This window comes from Triticum dicoccoides, chromosome 4A, assembly GCF_002162155.2.
Source record: "Triticum dicoccoides isolate Atlit2015 ecotype Zavitan chromosome 4A, WEW_v2.0, whole genome shotgun sequence".
Classification (NCBI taxonomy): Eukaryota; Viridiplantae; Streptophyta; class Magnoliopsida; order Poales; family Poaceae; genus Triticum; species Triticum dicoccoides.
The window spans coordinates 49,470,102-49,473,465 of NC_041386.1; the positions used below are offsets into that span (position 1 = coordinate 49,470,102).

At 43.4% G+C, this 3,364-nt stretch overlaps 1 protein-coding gene across 1 annotated transcript in view; it reads right to left on the reverse strand.

Moving 5' to 3' along the window:
- Positions 1-997: 997 nt before the first annotated feature.
- LOC119283405 (ninja-family protein 4-like) overlaps positions 998-3,364 on the reverse strand; it is an 11,525-nt gene continuing 9,158 nt past the window's right edge. The window contains exon 2 of the mRNA XM_037562965.1: positions 998-1,365. Within this exon, the coding sequence (XP_037418862.1) occupies positions 998-1,365 (368 nt within the window). The remainder of the gene's footprint in view (positions 1,366-3,364) is intronic.

Genomic DNA, 3,364 nt, shown 5'->3' on the forward strand with positions numbered 1-3,364 from the left:
CCTCCAACATGTAGGATGCTTCTGATTTCTTTTGAAAACTCCTGCACACAAAAGCCCGAGCTCTTTCAAATAACCTCAAAGCAAAACCAAAGAAACATTAAGGGGAGCGCCGATCTGTCGGGTACCTGCATTTTTCTTTGCCATCAGTCAATTTCCCGATCTAAATGTCATCTGTCCGATCAAAACCCAACGGCCTACTATCCATCTTCCTCCTCCAGCCAACATTCCTCTCCCTCCCCCACGTACCGCCGGCCGGGCCACCTGCCGCCACCACCCGCGGCCGTTTGCGCTCCCCCGACCACCTCGCCGCACCGCCCTCCCCTAGCCTCACCCGTCACCCCACCGCCGTGCTGCCGCCGCCCCAGGCTATCCCTCTAAACCTCACCGCCAAACAGATTTTCCAGTGACCCCACACTCCTTGACCTGCACCCGTCAAGTTTCGGACTCGCTCACGCGCCGGCTCCTTCTCGACCATGGCATGGTCTCGCCGGGATCGGCGCTCCTCAACCCACCCCCGCCTTCAGCCTCGGAGAATTGACTGACGCCGCAATCTTTTTCAGCCACTAATTAGCAAACGCGAACATTAAGAGCCAAAATATGCATATCGCCACATGGATGCTACCAACTACAAGCGCTTAACATTAATTAAGAGGCTAACCTGTGTCTTCTAACTAAGATCTTCCACCACTTGTGTCCGTGCATCTTCTAACAAGGTAAGCTGCTGACAGGAAGATGAAACAGTACAGGAAAACAATACGGGAAACAAGCGATGACCAGAACAACGAGTAATGTTCAATCTGTCTTTATGTTTGCTATTAGGTTGTCTGCCGGAGCAAATCTCCCACCATGTATTCAGTTCAGGTAATAAGTACTGTAATGTAAAGTCTGTAACATAGATAGATGCAGTCTAGCTCACGATGAGATTTCTAGTTCGAAGGTAATAAGCTTAACACTTGGACGATCTCATCTGCATGCATGCATGCGCCGCCGCGCCGGTCTAAAGCCAAGACGGGGTCTTGACAATGATGCTCCTCAGCGGGTTGGCGACTCGGCCGCCTCCAGCATGCTCCACAAACTCCGCTGGAGTGAGGAAGCTACCATGGCACACACACATGATCCTCAGCTCGTCAACTCTGCTGTACTGGTACAGAAAGCCTACAGTCCTCATGCCATTGTGGAGCCCGCTCGTCCACACCAGTGGCATCTCCCGCGCCAGGGCTCTCTGTGAAGCACCCCTAGTACCAAGGATTGCGGCCATCATCACCGCTGATGCTAAAGAAGAAGTGGTTGGCATGACGCCGTTTGTACCCACAGACCTGGGCACAACAGCTGATGACAGGCTCCGCCCATCAGCCCTAGCAGTTCCTGTAAGATCAGACACCAACAAATACAATAGGGATCAACAGAAGCAAATCTGATAGTAGAATAAGAACCAACCGCCTCTGAACAACAGCATGTATAGAACAGTCCGAATCTATCAGTAGTTGTTGTACAACGAGGATTGGTGTACCAGGTGGCCTACAAGTTCTATGAATTTTACAAAAAGATCGAAGTCCAAAAAAATTAGATGAACTGACCTTGACAAATTGAAAAACAAAGCCCTTCTATGCATGGCAATGGATCATCATATGTACAACAAGGTCTAGTTGGTGCTTAGTAATTCAGTTTAACAAGATCGAAGCCTTTCTATGCCTGGCATACATGTAACAAGAACCAGCACGTACAGAAGAGCCTGATTGGTAATTCAGTTTAGCATCAAGTGCTTGAATTAACACTAGTTTTCTAAGTAATCTGGGCGCAGCCAACATTAATTCAGTTTAACATTGTTCCACAACATAGTTGGAAAGTTCCATGGCCTAAAAAAGGCTTGTGTAGCAATCACAATATTTTGCCATGGGCAGCAAGGCCGGCCGTACGAGCCGCCCGCTCGAGAAACACAAAGAAGTGACGGTCCATGGTGCATGGCCTTACGTTTGTTCTTTTTTGAGAAAAGTATACTTTTCATCCCTTAATTCTTGGCGAAGTCTAGATTTGGTCCCTCAACTTTAAAACCGGACAACTTGCGCCCTTAACTACTGAAACCGGCCAAGATTCATCCCTGGTCACGGTTTTGACCGGTTTTGGTGCTGTCCCAACCCGGTTTTGACCGTGCCGACTCAAATTCGCATACCTTTTCCAAGTCCGTTTAATGTTTTCAAATTCGGGTATTTTTTTCAAATACGTGAACTTTTTAAAAATTTGTGTACTTTTCCAAATCTGCGTACTTTTTCCAAGTTCACGTACTTTTTTTTAAATCCACGTACTTCTTTAAAGTTCCTGTGGTTTTTTTAAAATTCATGTAATTTTTAAAAATTGACATACTTATTCCTATTCACGTATATTTTTTTGGGTTTGAAAATTTTATGTGAAATTGAAAACATATGCGGATTTGAATATCTTTTACGTGAATTAGAAAAAAAATGTGTGGATTTGAAAATTTATGTCAACTTGAAACAAGTATGTGAATTTCAAACAAAGTTCATGGATTGGAAAGGAACACGGATTTGAAAAAAATACACGAACTTTAAAAAGTATGCGGATTTGAAACAAGTACGTGAATTTAAAAAACAGATGGATTTGAAAAAAAATACTTGGATTCGATAAAATTACACGAAGTTGAAAAAATACACTGATTTGAGAAATTACGCAAATTAAAAAAATCATGGATTTGAAAAAGTACACAAATTTCAAAATAGTTCACAGATTTGAAAAAGGTATGTTTATTTTTGAAAAAATTGCACGACCTTGAAAAACTATGTGGATTTGAAAAGAGTATGTGAATTTTAAAAAGTTCACGGATATGAAAAAATTACGCGAATTTTAGTCGGAACCGGTCAAAACCGGGGTCAGTCAGCACCAAAACCGGTCAAAATCGAGACCAGGGACAAACCTTGTCCGGTTTCGTTAGTTGGGGGTGCAAGTTGTCCGGTTTCGGAGTTGAGGGACCAAATCTAGACTTCACCAAGAGTTGAGGGACGAAAAGTATACTTTTCTCTTCTTTTTTCCCTCTTTCGTTAAGTACTGTATTTCCCAAGTAAAACTCAACACGATTCTCAAAAGAAAAGAAAAGGCACAGTATTCTCTCTCTATTATACGTATATTAAAAAATGTAAAACTCGCACTAGTACTGGCGATATATACATGAGCATATGCATCGGGAGCACAGATTTAGGAACTAGGAGTACCACGATAATGCAGCTTATCATTTATTAGAGGATCAAATACTGCGTCGGCAAAACCTAGCTGCAGGAGTTAGCATAGTCAGTTATTGCTATCTCTGCAGTTCCTGTTCAACTACACGTTCAATAGGACAAATACTACACGT